This window comes from Elgaria multicarinata, chromosome 8 (genome assembly GCF_023053635.1).
Source record: "Elgaria multicarinata webbii isolate HBS135686 ecotype San Diego chromosome 8, rElgMul1.1.pri, whole genome shotgun sequence".
NCBI classification, from domain to species: domain Eukaryota; kingdom Metazoa; phylum Chordata; class Lepidosauria; order Squamata; family Anguidae; genus Elgaria; species Elgaria multicarinata.
This window is the reverse complement of record NC_086178.1, coordinates 113,474,868-113,500,581: the sequence shown is the minus strand read 5'-3', so window position 1 is coordinate 113,500,581 and position 25,714 is coordinate 113,474,868. Positions and strand designations below refer to the sequence as shown.

Genomic DNA, 25,714 nt, shown 5'->3' with positions numbered 1-25,714 from the left:
TTGTATCGTTCAACAATAGCTGTATTTTAAGAACTACACTTCAGAAGGTGTTACGCCTTTCCCACGTGTTCTCACACATCACAGAACACACAGTTTCCCCCAATACCATAGCAGGGCATCAAAAAGCACAGGATTAAAAAAAAGAAAGAGACAGTAACTAAATCAGTCCGTCAGTGCATTGCAAACTGAGCTTTCACACACGTCAAGTGCAACATTTTTTTAAAAAAAATAAAATACCCCAACTATTTAGAAACTTTCAAAAGTTACACCTTTGGCAAAAAGAGAGAGAGAGAGATCCGAAGGTTGCATTAAGTCCTGTCTTCTTCCTTCCAGCGAGGCACCTGGCTCTTTCTTCATGCTCTACTACATTAACAAAATTTCACAAACAGCTCCGGTCTTGGGTAGCATTCTGGCTCATACTTTTGCACATCCAGGACACACTTGAGTAAGCGTGGGGATTTTACTTCTAGACAAAGGCAGAATGTTTTTACTGGCACTGCCATTCACCAAGCCCAATCTTGCTCTTTAGAAGCCCCCCACCCTTCCCTGATCTAATACTACACGATGTCACGTACGCTGGTCTTCCATTGCCTCCCTGTGGCTTGTACAGCTAAATCAAAAAAATAGGCCTTGCTTGAAACAGCTCCACAGCTCTTCAAGGCCCCACTGGAGACACTTACCAATCTGAAACACGCCCGTTTTCTTCAATACTACTTCAGCTGCTGTATACAGAATTCACAGTAACCGGTAGGAAAGTGACCTGTCCCAGAGAAATAGTAGCTATGCCCAAGTGCAATGCCAGCAAGCTAGCCGTGTCCTCTCTCACTGGGAAAAGCTAAGCTTTTTCAGTCTCCCCTGTGGCAAAGGGGCAAAGCAATAGATGTTATGTCAGGGAAGCAACTCTTCCTTAGTCATCTGGGATATAAATTCCGCACTCTCATCTTGATGAAATAAAACCAATGGCATTCACATTCCCCTCCAGTTTGGGGAAAACCAGCATGGAATGGAGTACAGAATTTCATTGTACCCAAAGGTCTCTGATGAAAAAGCCACCGGGCGGGGTGGGGGATGCTACTGAACATTTGCTGCTCTCCCTTCTCCAGCTATTCATCCATCACTTGGTATGGGGTGAAGAAGGCTGATGGAATGGAATGAACATTTCCATGCAACGCTAAGGATAAAATACAACACAAAGGAGTTTTCCTGAAAAAATGACACTCACTGTGGGTTATCCGAAGAACCAATATTCCAAGTGGAATATAAGGGAATTTTGGCCTGTTTTTTCTAGCAGAATCAGAGGTCAGGTCCTCTCGAATATTGTTTTTGATGTTAATGCTACATAGCAGACTCATCTCCATCCCTACCTGCCCTTCATCCATTTGTAACCATAAATGTGCTTTAAATTCAGTTATGCCTTCAATAAAAATGCTGCCTTTAACAAAATATGGATACTAAACAGCAAAACTGAGATGACTTGGAGGTGAACGTTTTCTAGGTAGATTTCTAATGCTGAGCTGCAGAGGGAAGATCAAAATGACTAGTTTCTTCTCACCTACAAGAAAACTACACAGATGCCATCCTGCCCTTGTTTCTACTTCCCAGACAAAATAAAGCAGATGAGTTATTCATGGTCTAAGGATCACCTCTCCCTCTCCAACACTTTGAGGGACTCTCAGTCCGAAACCTGGACTTAGCCTGTCCACCCCTCATGTCACATCAAACACCCAGCTTGTGGAATGAACCCAAAAGACTGATAAGACCATCCCAAACTCTACTTCCTTCCAAACACGCTTTGTAATGCTTTAAGTCAAGTACCAGGTGCCAAGCTCTACATCTTGGCAGGCAGGGAACAAAGAGTTACTGGTGATGGGATCTTCCTTTGAATTCTTCTGGAAGGTTCACTGGAGTTGAAAGAGGGATGAATGGAAAGGTTTGATAATGCCAGTCATCCCCTAAATTGGTGCAGGGTAGGGCAGAGTTGGGCTAGAAGCCCCTTAGTCTTTTAAGTGCTGCGTGCCATACTAGCGGTCGGTATCCTCCAGAAGTCTGTGAAGCAGCTCAAACATCCATCACTGCATTGGCCAAGGATTATTCGTATCGCCCTTTAATCATCATATTCAATAAGGGACCCACCTGTTCAGAGCAAAAAACACATAACCATTGTTATCTACAGAAATGCTGACTGGACTAATCAGAAGTTTTGCCAAGCTACGGAACTGTAAACTCAGCTGGAAAGAACGAAACATATATAACCTCACCGATTCTTGATAAAGGAAAACAACTTTCAGAATTCTTGCCAATTTCCCCCTCTCCCCAATTAGAAGAGCAACCCTTCAGATCACCATCACTTCTTATTGCTATATTAATACAAGTGGTATAATAGTTCCTAAAAAAATTTTTAGCACTAACATAGCAGTTGAATTACTTGGGACAGCGATGGGAAACCTCCAGCCCGTAGGCTAAATCTGTCCCACACAGCCAGCCCAGCCAGCTTGTGGGGGCCCCTGCCCCTCAGAAAGGAGAAGAGGCGGGAGAACCACTGCCGTCCCTCCCTTTGATGGAGGAGCAACGCCAAATACATCTGCTTTGCTCCTCCCCTGCATTCCCCATGTAAAGGAGGAGCAAAGCTGGAGCCTCAGAGGACTCCGTTCCGTCCACCCTTTCCTTAGCCATGGAAAGTCCAGGCAAAGAGAAGCCAGGTCTCCAATCAGGTGCCAGCTAGAGAAAGCTTCACCTGGGAAACCAATGACATCACTGGATGTGGGCCCATCCTTGATGTCATGGGGGGCCTCATGCCATTCAGTCAGCAGTGAAGCAATCTGGCCCCTGGACCCAAAAAGGTTTCCTGCCTCAAGCCTATGACCTTCTAAAAAATTTCACCCCCTTAAAAAATTGGTAGGTCAGGCTATTATCCAAACTTGAAATGTAGAAATATCTCCTGAAGTAAACACCATGTTTTGTCGTTCTATCTTAACATTTGAGAGATCAAATTACAAAGAAAATGCTAGACGTAAAAGTTAAACCAGGTTTGGGCAAATCACCAAAGATATACCCAATACTATACTATATCAAAAGCTACATTCTGCACTTTGCGGCATAATTTGCAGTCCCTTTCCTCCTCCCCCTGCCCCCTCCCTTCCTACACTGCTGACAAATTGCAAAGGACCTTCAGAATCAGGTCCTCTGTGTTTTGATCATCGTAGGGCCCCATCTGAAGGCTGACCTCCTGTGCAAGCTCAGCCATTTAACTCTTGGGAATAGCTTCCAGATTTGTGCTGTACCTCTTGTGGGTTCCCAAGGGCCTCGCCCAGCATTTTCTCTATGTTCCTCATTATAGCCACTTTCTGATGAGCCTTTAGTGGATACTCAATTCTTTTGGGGGTCGGGGCACCCTGCAAAAGAACAACACATTAACATTCTTCCAAAAAATACATGATAATATCTCAAGCAGGGGTTTCTCCAACTGGAAAGCTTCCAAACCTGAAAAATAAAGCAGCTCCTAGAAAGACTGACATCAGCTGGTAGTGTTCACTTAGTTCCCTGGTCCAAGGGCAACAGGAAGACCAAATGCAAAAATCAGGTCCACAAAGGCTTGCAGCACTTTATGTTGTTTGAAAGACTAACACATCCCCATCACTAGAACCAAAAGCTAATCAGAGACTGGAATATGGGAAATGCAGGTATTCTATTGGCTGTTAAACAGCACATGTGGTAGGAGAAAGAGTTGCTTAGGCAAGTTGGCAAGGCACAACTGCTGATCTGGGAAACCATTACCCTCAGGCAACCAGGGATAATAGTTCACTATTTTACCCTAAAGAACTAAACACCAGACTGAAGTAATATCTCTGATCATACAACGTATTTAAGAAACTGAGTTAAGAATCCAGGTTAGGATTGGTAGAGTTAATGTGGCTCTAGAGTACCTTAAACAGCATTCAGAGGTGAGTGCATGTAGAGACTTTCGAGGTCCTAACTTAGGGAGCACCTCCTCCCCTATCATAGAATCATAAAATAGCAGAGTTGGAAGGGACCTACGAGGCCATCGAGTCCAACCCCCTGCTCAATGCAGGAATCCACCCTAAAGCATCCCTGACAGATGGTTGTCCAGCTGCCTCTTGAAGGTCTCTAGTGTGGGAGGGCCCACAACCTCCCTAGGTAACTGGTTCCATTGTCGTACTGCTCTAACAGTCAGGACGTTTTTCCTGATGTCCAGCTGGAATCTGGCTTCCTTTAACTTGAGCCCGTTATTCCATGTCCTGCACTCTGGGGGGATCGAGAAAAGATCCTGGCCCTCCTCTGTGTGACAACCTTTTAAGTATTTGAAGAGTGCTATCAGGAACACCTGCTGTGACTGCCTAAGGTGACATTGCAGTCACACACCAGAGGACCTTTTCCTTTGCCTCCCCCCACTCCCCGCAGCTGTGGAATTGAAACCCATTGAAATGTGGCTGCTGACTTCTTTGAACGTCTTTAAGCAGGCATTAAAGACTCTCTTATTCCAGCAGACCTTCCCTTTTAGAATCGTACTACTGACTGTGATATATTGTTAGATATTGTTTTTATGCCGTACGGTTTTATTGATTGCTTTACCTTTTTTAATTATTTGGGTCCAGGCTACCTGCGGGATCGCCTTCTCCCGTACAATCCGCCCCGCACCCTCAGGTCCTCTGGGAAGAATTTACTCCAGCCAACAAAAACAAGGCTGACAACTATTACCCAGAGGACCTTTTCTTCTGCCGCTCCCAGTTTGTGGAATGGCTTGCTGGGAGAGATTCGTCAACTTAACAGTCTTCCAGAATTTAAGAAAGCCATAAAGACTGATCTCTTCCAGCAGAATTACCCAACTGAATTTTAAGATGCCTTTTTTAATGGTGTGCTGTTTTTAATGATGCACTGGTTTTAAATGTTTGAATTAGTTTTACATATTTTATGTTGTTTTTAATTGTGTTGTACCCTGCCTCGATCCAGAGGGAGAGGCGGGTAACAAATAAATAAATATATTATTATTATTAAACATTTTATGCTACCTATTGAATTTTATTGACTGTTTTTATCTTGTTTAAATTGTTTTAACCTTGTATACAGCCTGGGATATTCTGTATGTAGGCAGGGTGTAAATGGAATAAAATAGATAAATAAATAAAGCAGCACCAGATAGCACATTGCCCCACAGAATATATGACATCTGAAGCAGCATGTCTTAGCTTCCATTCAGTTCATGCACAAAGCTTTCTTCTGTCATAAGCTAGAAACATGCTTACCTTGTACCAGAAGTTCACAGTGATGGTAGTTCCCCCATTCAACAAAGACTCAATGTGATGCCACCTAGATGGAGTCATAGAAAGAACAGAACTGTTTACATTCGCAATTTTATTTGCACAGTAAATTTCAGGATTATCAACAGTATCAACACATATAGCTCAGCTGAGACTAAGCTTACTGCTATTATTCCCCTGGCTTCAGACCTATGTGCCCCATGCTCAGAAATATACTATGATTATCCATGACATCTTTGGGGGGGGGCAGTTTTCAGTTACCCAATGGCTCACACTCCAAGGGTGAACACACACTTACATGCATATTCTCTGTCAGAGAATACAAAGCAAGCTTCTCTCTCTAAGCACCAGTTTGTTTAAAATCTGTTCAGCTATGCTCTATGTTGAAACTGCTATAGGAAACTGAAAGGAGGCTACATTCTTCCCAGTTTCAACTTCTACGTTCAGCTTCTGCCCAGTCCATTTCCCATTTAAATTTCATAAAAGCAGGTGTGTGGGCAGATCAATAGATCCTGAGACCAACTGGAAGGATGCCATGGGATTCTACCCACACTAAAGAGAAATCCTCCCCATGAGATCACTGTCAACTTATAGTTGTTGGCAAAACAGAACCAACGGGGCACAGGACTAGCCTCTGTTCCTACTCAAGCAGACAAAAATATCACCTTGGAAATATTTCATTTCTCTTACACTAGCCAATATTCCCAGGGTGGCCACAGATTACTGTCCAGTCAACTAGTGTGTGTACATGAGGTGCAAAAGTAAATGCCCGGAATTCAAAACCCCAAAGTAGGAGACTATGCAACTTGTACTCAAATTTCCATGTCTAAAAGCAAATGTCAGAGATATTTTTTATCTCTCCTTATCCGCCTGGCGCCTACACTGTACTCTTTTCGTCGCCAGCTGAAGACCTCTTTATTCTCTCAGTATTTTAACCCTTAATTTTAACTTAAATTTAAATTTTACTGTTCTAACTCTGTATTTTAATCTTATATCAATTTTGCTGCATGGTTTTATCCTGGTTGTGCTTTTGATACTGTATTTTGTATTTGTGTTTTTAACCTGTTGGTTGTTTGATTATGGTTTAAATTTTTGTGAACCGCCCAGAGAGCTTCAGCTATTGGGCGGTATAAAAATGTAATAAATAAATAAATAAAATATACGTAACAAAATATTTATCTACCGTATCCTGTGAAAAGGGAACCATTCTCTTCCTTTTTAAAGGTGACAGAATACACAGAAAGGTGGAAATACCATCAGGCTCCCGTTTAACTGAAGCCAAATAGGCACAGGTAAAGCCCCAGCGTCCCCAAAGTTTCATTCTGAATCTGGCCCTGGATTCTGCTCTCGTCGCCAGCCATTCCCACACCCCAACCCATTCTCTATCTATGGCTCATTACCAGTACATGGGAATATAAAGCACATCGCCTGGGCCCACCACTGTCTCATAGCCAACTACGTTCTGGAAATTGGGAAACCTCTCAAAGTCAGGATTGTCGAAGTCAACCTAGCAAAACAAAAGAGAAGAATGTATCACTGAAGAGGCCAAAGTCACAGGAGACATGTAGGGACTTCGCCACAGTATGCTCATTCCTATCCCCAGACTCCCTGAAGGAAATGGAACAGCTGCACAAGCTGCAGAGGAGCAGAGACCAAAATTTGCTGCGTATAATGCACAAAATTAAGCTAGGAAAGTCTAATTCTATAGCAGGGGTGGGCAACTCCCAGGGGCCAATCCCCACTGCTAAATCTCCTGCCAAAATTTGGCAACACTGCAGAAAGAAAACGCTGAATTCCCTTTAAAACTTAGGTGCGTGTGGAGCACGCGCCTTGTTTTAAAAGGAAACCCACTGCATTTCCGTGGCAAATGCAGGGGGGGGGGGCATTTGCAGCTGGAGGAAGGTATTCAGGCAGCCCACATATTGCCCACTTCTCTATAGTCTAAAACGACAATACAATTTGTTCTTTAGTGACTGATCTAATAAACCAAATAGGTCATACTTGATTTGTTAGATACCACTTCTTTTGAACACCAACAAAAGTGGGTAATAGGTTGCGTTTGTCTTAATTGTGTATCAGTACAATAATAGAAAGCACCATAAATCTGTACCATTAGGCAGGCAGTAAACCCTATTGTTAAAGTCACACCACTTACTGATGAAAGTGGCATTCCCCTCCACGGGGTGTGGGGGCACTGTTTAAGATGGCCCGGCCCAGGAGACTTATGGAATACAAGGGATTCCTGAATGCTTCTGGGGAGTTTCCAGTCAATATGGCTGGTGTTCCTATCAAGGCTATGGTCTCACTATGGTATGGTGAGATGGAAAGAGCTATTGACACAATCACTCCCAAGCACATCCTCCTGCGCTGCAGGCCCAACCACCTCCCTGGCTTACTGGGGAACTATGGGCTATGCAACAGGCAACATGATAATTAGAACATAGATAGCAGAAATCTTGCAGCAAATATGATTGAGTACAAGTAATAACATATTATTTAGCCTACTTCCAGCTGTGCTGGCAGTGAAGTGGTCTTAATTCTCCACCTACATTTTACCCACGAATACCTATCCAGTAGTTTTCCCAAAGGAGTTAAAACCAGACCTAGGTGGGTGATCTGGTGGGGACCTCAGAGGCCTGCAGTGACAAATGTGCCATGCACTTCGAGAATAAAGTTGCTCAGATTTATTTTGAACCAGACCCTCTCATCGATGCAGTTCCAAAGGAGTTGCTGAGAGAACTGCCTAGTCTGTTCGTGCGGGGTGAATTTCAGATGTTTGAGAATGTGCACAAAGTGCATAGCGGGGGTGTGGCCAACAGCCTGCATTTCTTGATCCTTATCCATCTCATTAATTAGCTGGCACACATTGAGTGGGTAGTTAATGCTATTTTACTAGAGAGCATGGTTCGTACTAGCATCCTTGAAATAGTTGACTGTGTTACCACTCCTAAAGAAAGCCTCTTTGTCCCCAGGTGATTTTGGTAACTATCACAGTCGTTAATATCTTAATTGGTTTATTTGAGCTTTGTATTTTATTTCCTGCCTTTTGTTGCTGCAGTTGACGTTTTATTACTGCATAAAGTATTAGGACTTTTTACTACGTTTTGTGTACTGCTCCAGTATTGTAAGATGAAGGGCAGTATAAAAATATTTTTAACAAACCAGCAAAACAAAAAGAGTTCAGGCAAAGTTCCAATCATAAGAGCTAGAAACTGCTTTAATAAATAAAGTTCATAAATCCAAAAATCTGGTAGGCAGACTTCAACAGATCTACTCCCCAAATGTCCAATGGTAAGAAAGTATTTGATATTGGTAAGCAAGAATTCTCAGGGAGGGGGGGTTGCATTACAGTCGCTAAATGATGATTCCCAAGAAACCCGCAATAGGTTTTGGGGGGAGAGGAGGTTCTTCTCTGTCCCAAATAACATCTAAATAGCTTCAGGCAAGGGTTTCTTCCCTAGAATCATAGAATAGCAGAGTTGGAAGGGGCCTACAAGGCCATCGAGTCCAACCCCCTGCTCAATGCAGGAATCCACCCTAAAGCATCCCTGACAGATGGTTGTCCAGCTGCCTCTTGAAGGCCTTTCCCTTCTTTTTCTGGGAATACTTCAGATCTGACAGGTCAGCCAGTGCGGGGCAGGTGGGTCCTTGGCCATGCCATTCCCAATCTCCATCCGGTGCTGCTCAGTATTGTTTTAATTCCTTTTTTCACCACTCTGGCCACCTCCCCCACCCGCACCCTGCTCCCCAGGCAAGTATAGCTGCTTTCCCCACTCATCTCCCTTTGCTTCCTTCCTCAAACACCACCTTCTTGGAACTCAGCAGCTGCCAAAGACCCTTTGTAGCTCCAGCCCTCATCTTCACCATATATCCTTTCCCTCCCAGTCAACAGGCTCCTGCCACTTCATTCCAATTGCAGGAAGGTATTTTAAGCAGGATGGTTTGCTTTATAAATTGACTGACAGGATGGGAGAAAGCAGAGGGGAACTCCTATGGTAGTGAAGGAAGGAAAGAGTGCAGGACACAGAATAACAGGCTCAAGTTAAAGGAAGCCAGATTCCAGCTGGACATCAGGAAAAACCTCCTGACTGTTAGAGCAGTGCGACAATAGAATCAGTTACCTAGGGAGGTTGTGGACTCTCCCACACTAGAGGCCTTCAAGAGGCAGCTGGACAACCATCTGTCGGGGATGCTTTAGGGTGGATTCCTGCATTGAGCAGGGCTTTGGACTCGATGGCCTTAGAGGCCCCTTCCAACTCTATGATTCTGCCTAACTGCAGAATGATATCCACAGGGAGACTGGTACAAGAGCAGCCTTGACATTTTGAGGGCCTTCAAAAGAATTTTCTATGAAAATCTGAAGTGGATTTCATTGGAACAGAGGGAAAGACTAGCTCCTAGCTTTTTTAAACCTGGTTTTAACAATAGGTGTTTGCTGTGCTGTGGCTTGCCAGGGAAGTGGGGGGGGGCAACTTTTAGTTTTTCAGACTGCCCCATGGGCAGAATCCAGTGGTGTCATCCCACAAGTTCAAATACACTAGCAGAGTTCTTCCAAACCCTTCTGCTGCACAAGCAGTTGTGCATTATGCTTACACAAGAATAACGCACAACTGGTTGTGAAACCACACTTGCACAACTATAACTTTAGTTGGATTCTCCTCTTGCACACTGTTCGGAAACTCGCAGAATGGCACAGCTGGACGCTGCCCTATGGGCAGAACAATGTCATCACCGCTGTTAGCCCTTCTTCTTAAATCATATGAGAGTCAGGCTGCCACTTGCTCGGCGGGTGGGCGGGGGTGGGAGGAAAGGAACTCTGCATGTGTTCAGAGGCCCTTTTTATATTGCATATTTTTAAGCAGCATTAATTTGTGGCTAACTAAGTTTGGACGTAATTTGTGGACCCATGCTGGTAAGTACTGTAAGGAAGGCAAATTCTATCACACTCATAAGCTGTCCCTGGCCAAGACTATAAACGCTTGTAAAAATTGATACTGCACACTTCTAGGAGACAATTACAACAGGAAAGAGGAGAAGGGTCTTGGAATTGTTGTAGATCATAAGCTGAATATGAGACAACAGTGCAATATGGCTGCAAGAAAGGCAAATGCTATTTTGGGCTGCATTAATAGAAGTATAACTTCCAAATCACGTGAGGTACTGGTTCCTCTCTATTTGGCCCTGGTTAGGCCTCATCTAGAGTATTGCGTCCAGTTCTGGGCTCCACAATTCAAGAAGGACGCAGTCAAGCTGGAGCGTGTTCAGGGGGGCAACCAGGATGATCAGGGGTCTGGAAACAACGCCCTATGAAGAGAGACTGAAAGAACTGGGCATGTTTAGCCTGGAGAAGAGAAGATTGAGGGGAGATATGACAGCACTCTTCAAATACTTGAAAGGTTGTCACACAGAGGAGGGCCAGGATCTCTTCTCGATCCTCCCAGAGTGCAGGACACGGAATAACGGGCTCAAGTTAAAGGAAGCCAGATTCCAGCTGGACATCAGGAAAAACTTCCTGACTGTTAGAGCAGTACGACAATGGAATCAGTTGCCTGGTGAGGTTGTGGGCTCTCCCACACTAGAGGCCTTCAAGAGGCAGCTGGACAACCATATGTCAGGGATGTTTTAGGGTGGATTCCTGCATTGAGCAGGGGGTTGGACTCGATGGCCTTGTAGGCCCCTTCCAACTCTACTATTCTATGATTCTTTGAAGAATACGGCAGTTCATGCTTTGTTTGTGACTTTCACTCAGTCGAATAGTTGGTCATTGTTAGAGAGATCATGAAAGCCTGTGGGAATCTTCCATCTGACCATCACAGAGATTTTATCCTCCACACCCTCATGCAATGGAGGACATTTGGCACAGATGTCACCTCACCTGGCTCTGCCGGTCACACGGGTGATGCACAGGATAGGGATAGAGGCACTCAAACTGGTCAGGGGAAAACAGGATACACCGCTTGTATCCCTTAATCTGAGCAAAGAAATTCTGCTGCTCATCATAATGCGCAGGAGTCACATTCCCTACATAAGAAAAGGCTGAAACAGTCACTGTAAAACAAACATCTTTGCCCTGACTTTTGAAAAGATTCTCCCCCAAAGATTCTATTGGATTCCCCAATAGAATCCCCATTGATTCTATTGATATAGAATCAATATTAATGATTCTCACCAAAACATTAATATTGAGGGCCTGCCTATACCATAAGCAAACAACAAGGAACCGAAAGTTCTGAGAGTATGTCAGGAAACGAACCAAATTCTCAGCATCCGCACAAAGCAGATTTACAAAGCAGTTCCATTCCTTAAGGGGAGCCATTGCCATTAAACAAATACAAAGACAGCTTGAAGGCTGCAGTGGAGATGTGCCCTGATTAATTACAATCCAGGACTGGAGAACCCTTTTTGGTCCAAGGGCAAAACTCCAAACCAGGAAAGGTCTTGGAGGCCAGATTCCTTCTAAAGGCTTGGCAAAAGGGAAAATGGACAGGGCCAAAATGTTGCTCTTACCCATTTTCAGCCTGTTCAGAAGTAAGCAGGACTGAATCACTCCGCTGCTTCCTCCCCAGACTCTGCCCCTTCTCCCCAGCAGACAAAGCTCCCTTCTCCAACAAGCTGCAAATGAGAACTTTTCTTGCTAGGAATGGGGCAGAGCTGCGGAAGCATATGCTGGGCTGGGTGGAGAACCTTATGGGCTCTATTTCGCTCACCCCATACCTGTGATAAGTCATTCAGAGAGCTCAATCAACCATGGGAGAGTGTTTTTAACATTATTGTGAGAGGTGAGTATTATTATTTCCACTTTACAAAAAGTGCACACTTCATCGGCAATGCTAGAGCAAATCAAGGTCAGTTAGAGGAAACCTCGACAGTAAATGCAGTTACATCAAGGATTCAGTGTCCCTTGTAAAAATTGTGCTCAAAAGATACACTCTAGATGCCCCCTATAGCACTAGCTCTAAACGGGTATCAAAACAAGCAACTATAAATTGGCCAAAGGCCTTCATCCACATTTAGGCCAAGGGTAGGGTTGTTACCTTCCATGCCAATCAATAGCAAGTTGGATGTCAGCTGACCCCAGCCTCGTTTTGCCTGCTGCCTGTTAATCCAATTCCAATTAAAGCCCAGGAAATCCACTACAATTTTCTTCCCAACTGTGTCATTCAAGGTCTGCTGCAGATACAACCTGTATACCCCAGAAAACAAGGGAGAGAAATTTAAGTGTATGTGAACGGAAAGGAAGATCTCATTTGTCATCTCTTTTATTGCCCTTCAAACTCTGCATCAACTCTTAAAGTTGCCTGATAAATAGAGACTAATTTGCATGAGTAAAATCTTTCAAAAATAGAGCCCAGCTCCATTTTACACAGCAGAGGAAAAGGCTGTCTGAGGGCATAATCCTCTGTGGATACCCAGCAACTTCCAAACCTGGAGGCTGCAGATGATCCAATGCAGGGCGGGAGAGCAGTGGAGGCCATCTTCGCCTCTGCGCTCCAGCCACCCGGCATTTCTGCTGGACAGGGGATTTTGCCTGTCTTGACCAGCACCTCAGAGGGGGAGGGAAGGAGGCTGGGGTAGCCCTAGCCTAGGTGATGGCACAGCCTCCTCTCCCCAGGAATGTCCCATTTTCCCCATCTCCATGCTCCATTTGATAAATGCAGAGAGGTAGCTGGCGCGGTTCTCTCTGTGCCAGCTACGAAGGGGAGGGCAGCAGGGTTTCCTGACTCCGAGGTCTAAGCCAGGAAACCGCACTGTCCTATGCCCCCACCAGATGCTGTCTGGGGGAGCATAGGATTGTTCCCTTAAAGACTGTCAGAATGAACTAGCCAGCGGCCTTTGGAAATAAGGGGGAGGAAAACCTCACATTACATTACTGGGTGACTGTTCAAACCAGTCATTCTGAGATAACATAAGTTACCTGGATTGATTTTAATCTAGTTTCTGGTCTCATTTTGGTACTGAACCAGCTTGATCACGCCATGCCAGAAAAGGACAGGGGAGTGCCAATTCTCCTGGACATCTCACTGGCTTTTAATAGACTGTGGTAATCTTCTGGAACAGCTATATGAAGTTGAGGTGTGGGCTTTGCATCCAGGTAGGTTCCATTCTGACATGGATGATTGGTTCCAGAAGGTGGTCCATGGGGGGGGGGGGCTATTGCATTGTCCCCAGGGCAATTATGCTATGGTGTGCTGCAGGGCTCTATTTCATCCCCCATCCTTTTAACACAGGGGAGGGGAAGCTGCTTCAGCCCGATGCTGTATTCAATTTCAGAGAAGCTCTTGGAGGCCACATTCTAGTGGCGAGTAGGGGCAAAGGAGCAGAGCCAAAGGCAAAAGTGGTAAGCCAGAAATACACTAAATACCAGGATATTGTAGCTTAAAGCTCTTACTACCAGTAAGTAAGCCTTAGGGGAGGCATTTCAACACTTTAGAATAGGGGGGAAATGCACCAAGGTCAGCAGACCACCAAACAACCTGTGTTTGGGGGATAGGGCTGGAGCCAGGGAAAGGGGGCATTGCTATCTAGAGACCCCGGAAGGGCTGAATTTGGCTCCTGGGACTGAGGTTTTAACATCTACATGAATATGACAAATGAGCACACCAACGATTTGGGGTTCAGCAGCATCTCTATGACAACAGGATGACTTCCAATGAGTTTTGAAGCTGTTCTGTTCTTGCAGCTTTTCAAACACAATGCAAAATTACTTCCTCCAAAAGGCCTACAGCTGTTGACTAGCAATATGGTCATGTGTTAATGCTACAGTAGAATATACTACTCTGGGCTGTTTATTTTATTTATTACATTTATGATTATGAGCAGGGAGTTGGGACTCGGTGGCTGTATATTTAATCCAGACGTCGAGAGCATCTGGATTAAAATAAATGGGGCTAGGAATAAAAAGAATATGATAATCGGAGTCTACTACCGACCACCCAATCAAGGAGAAGACGAGGACGAAACTTTTGAGAAACAAATTGCCAGTGTTTCAAGGAAGTGTGATGTAGTAGTGATGGGGGACTTCAATTACCCTGATATCTGTTGGGAGACCATTACTGCCAAAAGCGGCCCTTCCAAGAAATTCCTGACATGTATGGGTGATAACTTTCTCCTACAGAAAGTGGAGGAAGGAACTAGAGGATCGGCAACCCTTGACTTGTTATTGACCAATAGGGATGACTTAGTGGATAAAGTGGCAGTTACGGGAACTCTGGGGGAAAGTAACCACGTCATACTTGAATTCTTGATTATGAAGGAGACAAAAGTCGAGCATAGCCATACACGTACTCTGGATTTTAGGAAAGCTGATTTTAATAAACTCAGAACTATAATAAGTAAGGTCCCGTGGCAAGGGAGCCTAAAGAGAAAAGGAGTGCAGGATGGGTGGGAGTATTTAAAAAATGAAATTTTAAAGGCACAGTTACAAACAATTCCAACAAGGAGAAAAGATAGAAGACAACAGAGAAAACCAATGTGGCTCCACAAAAAGTTTAGAGATGAACTGAAAACAAAAAGGGATACATATAGGAAGTGGAAGGAAGGCCAGGCTACAAAAGAAGAGTACAGACAAGTGGCGCAGAAGTGCCGAAATGGCGTCAGGAAGGTTAAAGCTGTGAATGAGCTGAGATTAGCGAGGGATGCTAAAAGCAATAAAAAGGCTTTCTTCAGATACGTGAGTAGTAAAAGACAGAGGAAAGAAATGGTGGTTCAACTGCTTAATGAGGATGGCAAATTGATAACAGACGACAAAGAAAAGGCTGAAATGCTCAATTCCTACTTTGCCTCAGTCTTCTCCCAAAAGCGGGTCTATGACCCCCCTGGAAAAAGTGAAGCAGAAGTTGAGGGGGCAGGATTGCAATTTGAGATTGATAAACAAATGGTCAAAGAACACCTAATTTCCTTGAATGAGTTTAAATCTCCAGGGCCCGATGAACTGCATCCTAGAGTAATGAAGGAGCTAGCAGAAGAACTCTCAGAACCTTTGTCTATTATCTTTGCAAAATCATGGAAGACGGGTGAGGTGCCGGACGACTGGAGAAGGGCTAACGTTGTCCCTATCTTCAAAAAGGGCAAAAAGGAGGAACCTGGGAACTACAGACCAGTCAGTCTGACATCCATCCCTGGGAAAATTCTGGAGCAGATTATAAAGAAGTCAATCTGTAAACACCTTGAAATCAATGCAGTGATTACTAGAAGCCAACATGGATTTGTCAGGAACAAATCCTGTCAGACTAATTTGATCTCATTTTTTGATAAGATAACCTCCCTTGTGGACTGTGGGAATGCTGTGGACGTCATATATCTTGACTTCAGCAGAGCTTTTGACAAAGTACCACATGACATTCTGATTAACAAACTAGCTAAAAGTGGGCTAGATGGAACAACTATTAGGTCGATCCACAGTTGGCTACAGAATCGGACTCAAAGAGTACTTATCAATGGAACCTTCTCAAACTGGGGAGAGGCAACGAGTGGGGTACCGCAGGGCTCAGTCCTGGGCCCAGTGCTCTTCAACATTTTTATTAATGATTTGGACGAGGAGGTGCAGGGAACGCTGATCAAATTTGCAGATGACACAAAATTGGGTGGGATAGCTAATACCCTGGAAGACAGAAACAAATTTCAAAGTGATCTTGATAGGCTGGAGTGCTGGGCTGAAAACAACAGAATGAAATTTAACAGGGATAAAAGCCAAGTTCTACATTTAGGGAATAGAAACCAAATGCACAGTTACAAGATGGGGGACACTTGGCTCAGCAATACTACAAACGAGAAAGATTTTGGAATTGTTGTAGATCACAAGCTGAATATGAGCCAACAGTGTGATATGGCTGCAAGAAAGGCAAATGCTATTTTGGGCTGCATTAATAGAAGTATAGCTTCCAAATCACGTCAGGTACTGGTTCCTCTCTATTTGGCCCTGGTTAGGCCTCATCTAAAGTATTGTGTCCAGTTCTGGGCTCCACAATTCAAGAAGGATGCAGACAAGCTGGAGCGTGTTCAGAAGAGGGCAACCAGGATGATCAGAGGTCTAGAAACAAAGCCCTATGACGAGAGACTGAAAGAACTGGGCATGTTTAGCCTGAAGAAGAGAAGGTTGAGGGGAGACATGATAGCACACTTCAAATACTTAAAAGGTTGTCACACAGAGGAGGGCCAGGATCTCTTCTCGATCCTCCCAGAGTGCAGGACACGGAATAACGGGCTCAAGTTAAAGGAAGCCAGATTCCGGCTGGATATCAGGAAAAACTTCCTGACTGTTAGAGCAGTGCGACGGTGGAATCAGTTACCTAGGGAGGTTGTGGGCTCTCCCACACTAGAGGCATTCAAGAGGCAGCTGGACAACCATCTGTCAGGGATGCTTTAGGTTGGATTCCTGCATTGAGCAGGGGGTTGGACTCGATGGCCTTGTAGGCCCCTTCCAACTCTGCTATTCTATGATTCTATGATTCTATAGGCCCCTTCCAATTCTAATATTCCATGATACTGTTACTTTAAACTGTACTATATTGTTTTTAAGGGGGAGGGTGAAAACTGCTTTGAGACCTGGATTGGAAGGAGCCAAATGTTTTAAACAGTATTCAGATTTAGACTAGGTTAGTCATATTTCATCAAATTGAAACCAATGGGATAAGTTACTCAATGGATTTAACAGGACAGATCCCATTCTGTATCCAGACCATTTTCTTTTCTATCCTTATGTAAGGCAGCAGTCAAGTGATGCTTGAGAGACTTTCTGATTCCCCCCATCAAGAAAAAATGGGAAGCACAGAGACTCCTCTACCTTCCCCCACTCTGTCCAGACCTTTCTCCTTAGATTTTAATTGAATTCTTTCCAAAACAATCCAGTACAGACCAGAATAATACTCCTTTTCCCAATCATTCTGAGTGCTGCTCAAGGGAAAACACCTAAGGATGTCTGATGAGAGAACCTCTTAGGATGTGCTAAAATGGAATTATTTTATTGCTTTTTACCACTTTTTATTATTTTTATTTTACCATTTTAAGGCTGATGGTTTTTAAAATTGATTTTATCATTTTTGTACACTTCTAAATAGATAAAAATAGTTATAGCTTAGACTTAAGTGCATTCTGAGCTCTAGGGAGATTAAAAAAAACCTTTAATCTTCCCCTTCGACCCTGAATCTACCACAACAATACTAATACATCTAATTCTGCTGCTTCAGAAAGAAGCTTGTGCATAGTAAAAGGGAAAACTCTCTTCAAGGCAACAGCCCCAGTAGTAAGAGTAAGCTCACAAAAGGATAAATATAAAATACTTCAGTTATTATAGTGAATAAGTAACTACACACAATTTAAAGCAGATGGAGCTTTAAGCTTTTTGTATGTTTTGCTAAAAATGAACCGAGTATCAAAACTAAAATGCAAGGGTCTTTCTGGATATAAGATTGTGCCCTTTCAAAGCAACCAAGGAAAGGAAAGACTACAACAGACTGTTAAAGGCAACACTGAACCGGAAGAAAACTAAAGCAAAGTTTCAACACAAGCCTGTTTGCTCTCCATCATCAAGTCTATTGCACACAACAGGACGAAGGAGTAGGGCCAATCCTCAGCTATTACCTTTCTCCGTTGTCCTGCTGCTGGATTTCCTGGAGCTGCTCAACAAAGTCACTGAATTTCATCTCTTCCCTGCTTGATTTGGGTTTGAAGTTCTTAACATTTGTCATTTTTTTCTCATCATAATACAAAAACTTGTGGGTCCTGGCTCTGTATACCGAAAAGTCCCCACTCCCAATGTTCTCTTGGAGATAGTCCAGGTCCCATTTTAGGGCAGGATATACCAAGTTCGTATCTGTCAGCACCACTGGTTCCTGGAAAGAAAATACAAATATCAATGCAAGCTCCTGAGAAATAGGAAGGAGATGGATAAGACAGATTCAGTACAGATAAAAGGAAGTACTTCTTCACACAGTACATAGTTAAACTATGAAATTAGCTGCCCCAAGATATAGTGATGGCAACCAATTTGGATGGCTTTAAAAGGGGGTTGGATACATTCCTGTAGAAGGCTATCAATGGCTTCTGGTTCTGATGGCTATGTGCTACCTCCAGTATCAGAGGCAGTAAATTGGTGTGGAACATTGGCAAGAGGGTGCTGTTGCACCCATGTCCTGCTTGCGGATTCCTGGTCAACAGCTGGTTGGCCACCATGTGAACAGAGTGCTGGACTAAATGGACCTATGGTAGATCCAGCATGGTCTTCTTACATTCTTGAGACACAACAAATATGTAGATTTATTTTAGAAGTTAAAACTTGTAATGGAAAGAGATCAGGAAGATGATCAGGTAGAAAGACCTAAACAGGCTTCTCCAAAGAAGTAGCCACGACTATTCAGTGAATTCACTCTACAAGGCAGTAGAAATCTGCAGAACATTAGAAGGCCAAAACAAAAAGCATAACAATGGAAGTGACATACTGCTTAAATCACTTTGTCCTTCTCTGTGGAATGCAGAGATGACTCAGGCAGTTGACATGATCGCACCCAAGTGCCATCTCACTCTTAGCAGAGCCTGGCCAGCTCCTCGGTATACACCTCAGCTGAGGGCAATGAAGTAAAAGGAAAGACAGCTAGAATGCAGGTGGAGGAAAAGACATGCCAAGTCCAACCAAACACAGTTTAGAGCTCACGATCGAGCCTACTCTGTGGCAGTGAGGGTGGCAAAGACGGTATTCTTTTCCACCACCACTGCATCTTGCCACTGTCATCCAGCACAGCTTTTCGAAGTGGTTCATGAGGGAGGGAATAAAATGCTGCAACTATCAGTAGCATGCTGTGATGTGTTTGCATTGTACTTTGAAAATAAAGTCACTTAAATTCATAATGAACTGAACATCACAATTAATGCCATTCCATTAGTAGAAATGCCCAGAACACTGCCTGGCCCAGTTTTTTCCCATGAATTTCAGATATTGAGGCCCAAGGATGAGGACAAGGTGCTTAGCCAAGTCCAGTCAATCACCAGTCTGCTTGCCCCTTTCCCTTCAGGGCTTATTACATCTAATAAAGAGGGGATATCCACCTTGTAAATTCCTCGAGATGGAGTGACGCTGGCCTCTTTAAAAGCAGTGGTAATTAGGCCACTTTTGAAGCAGCCCAATTTGGACACATATGATTCTAACTACTATTCACTGGTAGCCAAAATTCCCTTCCTGGGCAAAGTGTTTTTGCAGGTATTTGTCAGACAACTCCAGGCACTCTTGAATGAAATGGATTATCCAAAACCATTTCAATCAGGCTTCAGGCCTGGTTTTGGAATGGAAACTGCCTTGGTCACCCTGTGGGATGACCTTTGCCAGCAGAGGGATAACCAGCTTTTGGTTATCTGGGCTGGGATTTGGAGGCACTGCACTGCAGTGGTTCCGATCCTCTTTGGACGGTCGATTCCAGAAAGTGGTGCTGGGGGCCTACTGCTCTGTGCCCTTGTAGCCATGCTATGGGGTTCCACAGAGCTCTATTTTACCTCCCATGCTGTTCAATATCTACATGGAACAGCTAGGGGAGTTTACCCAGAGGTGTCATCAATATGCAGATGGTACCCAGCTCTCTCTCTCCTTTTCATCAAATCCAGGTGAGACAGTGGCTGAATCAGCACCTGAGCACAGTAATAGACAGGGTGAGGGCCAAGATATTGTAATTCAATCCAGAGAAGGTGGAGGTGCTGCTAATGGGTGATCTGTCCAGTTAGGTGATGTTCAACCTGTTCTGGAGGAGATTACTGCAATGGATATGTGGGGCTGCTTTTGAAAACGTTCCGGAAACTTCCGCTGGTTCATAATAGCGCAACGAGACTGTTAAAAGACTGGCCAACATTATCATATTATGGCAGTACTTTTCCATCTGCGCTGGCTGCCAGTCCATGCCGAGGCCCGATTCAAAGTGCTTGTATTAACATTCAAAGGCCGTAGCTAGACCTAAGGTTTATCCCAGGATTGTCCTGGGGTCAAACCTGTTCATCTAAGTGCCACACAGGGCATCCAGCACTCAGGCAGGGACGAACCCTGGATGATCCTGGGATAAACCTTAGGTCTAGCTACGGCCAAAGCATAAATAGCTTGGATCTAAGTTATCTGAAGGATTGTACCTTTCCATATATTTATTTATTACATTTTTATTCTGCCCAATAGCCGAAGCTCTCTGGGAGGTTTACCTTCGCAGACCCTAAGATCATCTTCAGCAGTCCTTTTCTGCGAGCCTCTGCCAAAGGAAGTGAGAGGGGTGACAACCTTTTCTGTTGTAACAGCCCAGTAATGGAATGAGCTTCCCAGAGAGGCCTGCATGGCACTTAAACTGTGCTCTTTCCAGTGCCTGGTGAAGACCTTTTTTATTTCCCCAGGCATTTCAGTTTCTTAGTTCAGTTGTTTTAAATCTGTTATTGCATTTTAAAACTCTGCATAGCTGCTAGGTTTTATTCTGGTTTTACTTTTATGCTACAGTTTCAAACTTTTAAAGTTTATATTGTGTGCTGCATTTTGTGATTTCAATTGTTGTGAACCATCTGGAGAGCTTTGGCTATTGGGCAGCATAGAAATGTAACAAATAAATATACATTTTTTGCTGTAGAATCCCCAATTCTACAGCAAGGATATTCAGAGATTAGAACAGAACAACACAGATTTGTCTCTAAATTCATCATTTTTCCACAATAAGGTAAAGAACTTGGAATTACTTGAAAAGGAACTGGGCAATAAAAGCAGGAAAGGCATTCACAATGAGAATACATCAGACTTACACATACTTATTTGAGGAAAGATGGTGCCCACCACCTGGTCTTCTTGCCTGCTCCTACCTCCCTTCCTGCAATGATACTGTGATGAATAGACAGCCCAGCCTTTTAACCGTCTTCCCCTCCCCAAAGTAGTGCCCTCCAGGTGCTGAACTACAGGATTTTATAGCCCCTGAAGGTGGTACTTTATTCTCTGAGCATTCATCCCCTCCAACTACTAGGTAAAGCTACCCAATTTGGTTTGTATTGATTTTTTAAACCTCATGCAGCACCTAAAATCATCTCTAGCTTTGTTTAAATAAGAACTGTCTAGTTTGTTACTGTTTTCTACCTTCCAAACAACCTTTGTATTTCACCTAAGGATGGAGACATTTCCAAGTAACAGTCGCATTTTATATTTTCAAAGGTGAGGGATCAAGCACTGTGTGTGTGTGTGTGTTCTCCATCCCAACAGTCCTAATGACAGCCCCATGTCCGACCTGAAATCATCGCAGCACCCGGTAAAGCCTAATCTGAATGTCTGCATCCTCTTGTCACGTTCTGTTTTAAGACTCTGGCTGTGCAGGCTTCAAGATTAAAATCAGTAATTTTTTTTCTCTCTCTCTCCCACCCCATCCACTTGCATTTTTGAACACCTGGCCAGGAGATCTCTGAAGCCAGCAGTTTTTGGGTAACCTTTGACTAGGAACAACGTTCAGAACCTGCATGTAGGCTTGTAAATAGCAACTAGCTAAGCACCTTTATGCTGAGTAGAAATAGTCTCCTAGGGACAAGGCAAGGTCTTTTAATGGTTTGAGGGTGTGGTTTTTAATGGAATTGTCTTATATGTTATTGTAAAGTGCCTCGATGCCAGAAATGGTGAGGCAGCGCTATAAAAATGCTTTAAATAAATAAAGTAAATAAATTAATAAGGTCTCTTTCATGACTTTCAGCCGCTCCATCTCACACATTACTAGTATGGGGGGGGTGTGTGTGTGTGAGAGAGAGAGAGGAGGCAAGCAGGCTCGCCTTTTCATAGAATCATAGAACAGCAGAGTTGGAAGGGACCTACAAGGCCATCCTTGCTCAATGCAGGAATCCACCCTAAAGCATCCCTGACAGATGCTTGTCCAGCTGCCTCTTGGAGGCCTCAAGTGTGGGAGAGCCCACAACCTCCCTAGGGAACTGGTTCCATTGTCGTAGTGCTCTAACAGTCAGGTAGTTTTTCATGATGTCCAGCCGGAATCTGGCTTCCTTTAAGTTGGGCCCGTTATTCCGTGCTGACCTCTTGGCAAAAAACGAGCCTCCCTCCCTCCCGACCTCGCAGAAAACAAACACAAAAACCTCTCTCTCTCCCCGCCCCACATCCCGCCCCCTGCCCCCACCCGTGTCCACCCCTTAACCCCACAGATTTGCCTCCCGGGTCTCTAGGCCTGGTCAGTCAGAGGATCTGGTGACCCTGCTCGTCACGGCGGGGGGCGAAGGTCGGGTCGAGGCCGCCGCCCGGATCCCCTACGCTGTACCCGGGGAGAGAGATCAGGCTCCGCCCGTCACCTCGTTCTCGATGAGCTCCTCGGCGCGCGGGTCTCCGTGGCGGAGCCTGGGGATGGGCCGTGTCTCGAAGCTATAGCGCCGGAACTGGGCTCCGCTCCATCGGCGACCGCCCTCCTCCTCCTCCTCCTCCTCCTCACCCCCCGGGGCCCGTGGAGACAGAGGGGCGGAGCCGGAGCCGCCCGCTCCGGTGCAGGACGTGGAAGCTTCCGACATCGCTGCCGGAGCTGTTGCGGAGCCCGGGCCTGGACGCGCCACCGCCGCCGCCGCCTCCCGCAACCGGAAACTACGGGCCAGGAACTTCCTCCCCAGAAAAGGCGGCGCTTGTTGTTGTCGTCGAAGGAAGAAGAGCAGCAACCGGGGCAGCTAGAGCGGCTTTTGGTCCGGGCGGCGGCGATGGCGCCCCCTGGAGGCTGTGCCTTGGAAAGCGGAGTCACCAGGGCAGGATCTATTCTACACCAAGCGGGATATAACACTTTTAAAACAGTATATGTAATGTGTACTGGGTCTGAACAGTTGTCATAATCCTTATAAACCTTATAAACAGTTGTCATAACCCTTATAAGATCCCTTACAGGATCTACACTACTGCTTATAACGGTTTATAAGGGTTATGACAACTGTTCAGACCCAGGACACATTACATATACCGTGTTCATACCATTTTAAAAGTAGTATATCTTTTATACTTGGTGTAGATCAGCCCCAGGAGCGTAGGGCGTCGCAGAAACAGCGTCGCCCTGACCCGCCCACTTTGAGCAGCTCCTGAATGTGCCCCGGCGCCCTCACAGGCCTTTCCTCGGGCTCCGGAACACCGCCGACGTCCCCAACCATTGCGGCCCCAGCTCTGCCACATGAACAAGCCCGTGCTGCTCACGTGTGCCTTTGCCCGCACTGCTGTGCACGTGGGGATGCCTCCGCAGTGCCCGGGTTCTGCGTGGCTTGCGGGCCTTTCGGCCTGCCAGCTCTTCGCCACTAACCCCCCCCCCCCCCGCCCAAGACTTCAGCGCAGTGCAGGTGAGCCATTCACGAGGCAGGCAGACAGGGACACCCAGGGCCGGTGCTACCATAGAGGCCACTCAGGTGGCCGCCTAAAGCGCCAAGCTAAGAGGGGCACCCGGCGCAGTACAGCACTCATGTGCGTTGGCTGTGAGCCGACCCAGCCCGAGGATTCAGCTGAGCCTGGGCAGGCGAGATGGCACCCCGCACCCGCCCAGCTGAAGCAAAGCCACGGGCGCTGGAGTGGGAGTGGGGCAGCTCCACGTTTGGACTTCCGGAACGTGCCCGGAAGAGAGAGACAGAGAATGTATGGGTGAATTGGGTGCATGGTGTCTTTTGAGTGAATGCATGTGTTCATGCGTGTTTGTTTGGAGTGAGTGATGCTGAGTGTGCGTGTGCACGCGCGTGTGTGAGTTGGGGGATGATTTGGAGGTGATATTCCTATTAAATAATGAATTTTAGACCCACAGACGTTCCTTTCCAATTTGTTTGCTATAATTGGCATGACATATTTCTTGCACTTTAAAATAAATTTAGCAGTTTCAAGTTTTGTGCTTATTTTTTCCAGGAAACATATGTTCTTAAAAATCAAAGTTGGCCTTTTGGGGTGTGTGTGAAAGTAGCTCACCTTGCCTAGGGCGCAAAATAGTCTGGCACCGGCCCTGAGGACACCTTTGGCTTTCCGTTTGCTGCTGCGGTTCAGGGGTGGGTGGGGGTGGCAGTGGACATGGGCCTATGATTTCAAGGGTGGGCTACTCCGAGTCCCCCTGGCAGAGGCAAGGGGGGGCTCTTTACATGTTGTTCCTACAACATAGCTGAAGCTCTCTGGGCGGTTTACAAAAATGAGGCACTTGATCTTAATATCTGTGCCATGTAAGCAGTAAGCATGTTCTGCAGCAGAGCTTTCCAAACTGTGTGTCACGACACGTTAGTGTGTCGGCTGCAGTGTGTAGGTGTGTCGCACGAACGTAACGAGAAACCTCTGAGTTTATGTGAAATAAGCAATACCAACTTGCATGCATTTTTACACAGCAAAGGTGCCGATTAGTATGGTGCACTAGTATATTCCCCTTCCATCGTATCTGTGTATGCACACCACAGTCGAGGGATCATACAGGTACTGTGCATGCACAGTGTGCATAATCTGGTCGAAACAGCTGATTCCGCGTCACTTCTGGTGACGCGGCTGCACCTGAAGTGACGCATTCGAGAAATTCCACAGGTCCAGTTTTTTCATAGAACACTGTCTCAACCGCCGCTCGATCGCAGCTCGACAAAATTGGTTCAATGTGAAAAGTCTTGGAAATGTATGTTATTATCTTGCAAATCATAGATTTTTTTAAATATAAATGAAAGGTTTTCATGAAATATGTTGTGTCCCCATACATTTCATTATTACAATTTATGTACGTGTCCGTATCTCTTATAAGGGGTTAGTTTAACCTTCGGTTTGCTAGTAAAACTGAATTACTGTGTCGCAAAATGATGCATATCTAAAAAGTGTGTCACCAACATGAAAAGTTTGGAAAGCTCTGTTCTACAGTCTCAGATATTGTGTTCATTTACAACTTAACCTCCAGGCACTTTCCCTTGGTCTTTCAGCCCCCACTCTCTTCCTTTGCAGGTTGGGGGCAGCAGTGCAGCTGGTCAGTGGTGTATCAGCCTTTTATAAGATATAAATTTTACATTCTAATCTCTTAATTCTGCCAATCCATCTCTTGTATACTTTATATGCTCTTCCTCGCCCCCAGCTATGGAACAATCTCCTTGACGATGCCTGCCTGGCGCCAACATGGTTATCTTTTCAGCACCAAGTCAAGACTTTTCTCTTCTGCCAGGCATTTAGCAATATGTCAATAGCCTGGGTCTGTTTTTTCAGGCTCATAGTTTTTTTTAAGTTGTTATAGCGGTTTTAAACGTGTGTGTATATTGTATGTTTTTGTGGTTTTTAATTTATGTATATTGTTTTTTAGTGCTTTAATCTTATGTAAACCGTCCAGAGAACTTTGGCTACGGGGCGGTATACAAATGCAATAAATCATCATCATCCACACAAAACACAATATTGTGCCTGTCAAACCAGAAGGAATATGAGCAAAGTAATTATTCAAATATTATCAGAACATCAGATAACCAGATTAGCTCTGCTCGTAAGTTCTAAACAT

The 25,714-nt window shown here is 44.9% G+C and overlaps 1 protein-coding gene across 2 annotated transcripts; it reads right to left on the bottom strand.

Annotated features, from left to right (window-relative positions):
• On the bottom strand, positions 1-22,798 carry HIF1AN (hypoxia inducible factor 1 subunit alpha inhibitor). Of its 2 annotated transcripts, none has more exons than XM_063133208.1 (8): positions 22,554-22,798; positions 17,856-18,106; positions 12,311-12,459; positions 11,152-11,297; positions 6,683-6,783; positions 5,262-5,325; positions 3,282-3,392; positions 1-2,133 (listed from the first exon to the last, which is right to left on the bottom strand). In XM_063133208.1, the coding sequence occupies exons 1-8, from the start codon at positions 22,764-22,766 to the stop codon at positions 2,089-2,091; spliced, it is 1,080 nt and encodes a 359-aa protein (XP_062989278.1). In that variant the 5' UTR covers positions 22,767-22,798; the 3' UTR covers positions 1-2,088. The 2 variants fall into 2 exon arrangements, with proteins under 2 accessions (XP_062989278.1, XP_062989277.1); XM_063133207.1 differs by having other exon boundaries at positions 6,677-6,783; positions 22,554-22,795.
• Positions 22,799-25,714: the final 2,916 nt, after the last annotated feature.